This window comes from Arachis duranensis, chromosome 4, assembly GCF_000817695.3.
Source record: "Arachis duranensis cultivar V14167 chromosome 4, aradu.V14167.gnm2.J7QH, whole genome shotgun sequence".
Classification (NCBI taxonomy): Eukaryota; Viridiplantae; Streptophyta; class Magnoliopsida; order Fabales; family Fabaceae; genus Arachis; species Arachis duranensis.
In genome coordinates, this window is record NC_029775.3 from 93,880,282 (window position 1) to 93,881,966 (window position 1,685).

Sequence of the window (1,685 nt, forward strand, 5' to 3'; positions counted from 1 at the left end):
ACACCATTTAACGAACAAGTGGTCCAGCGGTAAACAACGAACAGCTCACCCAAAATTCTAATTATTTTTTTCAAGATATTTCATATGATTTCAATGATTTTGAGCAGCTGCCCTTTGTGCGTCCTTCTCAAACCCCAAGGACCTGATCTTAAGCTGAAGCTCAGCAACAGCTGTCAAGAAAGTAACCGCCTGATCTGCCCTCAATATCTGCAGCACATTTAATGCCGTATTTGTCCTCAGTTCATCCGCACTTGTCACAACGCTCTCCATTGCCGCACGAAGCTCGCTTGGAGGACCTTCATCTGCTTCTCTTTCTAATTCTCGGGCCTGCGTGGGCCTCGCGCGACTCAGACACGCCCTGCCATGGGTTCTCGCCGTATCAACGAGCGGCGGGCTTGCGAGGCTCTCGTGAGCCTTGGCCAGCTCGTCGTTGAGGTCTCTCTCCTTCATCCTCGTCTCCATGCTGAGCTGGCTCAGCCTGCGCCGTTGTTCGTTAGTCAAGTCGCGTACCGCCTGGTTCACGAGGTGGAATGCTTTTCCTGGCTTGAACCCGGCGATCCATAGGAACGACTTCTCCAAGGAACTGAACCACGGTGGCGAGAACACTAGGAAGATATCGCGTTGGGCGATTTTTGATTTCTCTTCGAAGTATTGCTCGTAGTGGCAGAGTACTCTGTTTATGATTTCCATCTTATCGGAATCTCGGAGTCGATGACGGTTTTCCTGCGCAGTCAGAAGCTCTTGGTGGTAGTTTCTTTGGCGAACCATCCACTCTTCCAGGAAGGTAATGAACATCGCCGCATTCGCATCAGCCATTTGTGTTGTTCAAGAGACAGAGTATCAAATTCAATTATGGTGTAAGTGAAGTGAAGTTTGAAGAAAAGGAAGGTATGTGAGATTAGGCTTAGAAGGGAAGCATTGGCCAGAGAGCAGTAGTGGTTGGAATTTGAAGAGAACAAGGGTAATGACGAATACAGATTCATTTCATCATTTGGTAAGAGAAACAGGGGAAGAGGGGGAAAAAGGAGTGTTTTGTGTTATGTGTTGAGAGCACACAAGTGAGAGATACTTAAAGCATCAAATTACTTGGTGTGGTGGGGACTAGTTTCGGTGCAATTTGTCTTCACATGCTTTTGGTTTTGTTTTTGGGGTAAGTGTTGAATGAAGTCTTGATCACCTTGAAAAAAGAGAGGTGGCGCAAAGCGCTGAAAGTAAGGGGTAAGAGGTAAGAGGGGGGATGTGATTTTCAAGAGTTTGATGGGTAGTATTGGGTGGGCGATTGGGTTTATTATCACTATTTTGGGGGATTTTGGGATTTGAGATTTTGTATATCTAATTTACTATCTATCATGCTACATTAGAATATCATATTCTTTGTTGTTATTAGGGATGTTTATGGTGGGATGAAATCAGATTTATTTTGGTGCGAATCTAGATTTAAATATGGATAAAGTATCATTTTTATTTTTAATATTTGAGTTTTTTTTAAAATACTTTTAATATTTGATTTTTTAATTTATTCTTAATATATTTTATTTATTTAATTTTTATTTTTAATATTTTAATTTGTATCAAAATTATTCTTAAATTTTAATTCAATCTGAAATGTTGGGAACAAAATTTAAAACGTTTAGGGATAGTTCTAAAACAAATCGAAAACATTAAAAACAAAAGCATTCTATAAT

The 1,685-nt window shown here is 40.8% G+C and overlaps 1 protein-coding gene across 1 annotated transcript in view; it reads right to left on the bottom strand.

Annotated features, from left to right (window-relative positions):
• LOC107484978 (protein ZW2) overlaps positions 1-1,259 on the bottom strand; it is a 1,810-nt gene extending 551 nt beyond the window's left edge. Inside the window, exon 1 of the mRNA XM_016105518.3 lies at positions 50-1,259. Within this exon, the coding sequence (XP_015961004.1) occupies positions 91-816 (726 nt within the window). The 5' untranslated portion in view covers positions 817-1,259 and the 3' untranslated portion in view covers positions 50-90. The remainder of the gene's footprint in view (positions 1-49) is intronic.
• Between the last annotated feature and the right edge of the window lie 426 nt (positions 1,260-1,685).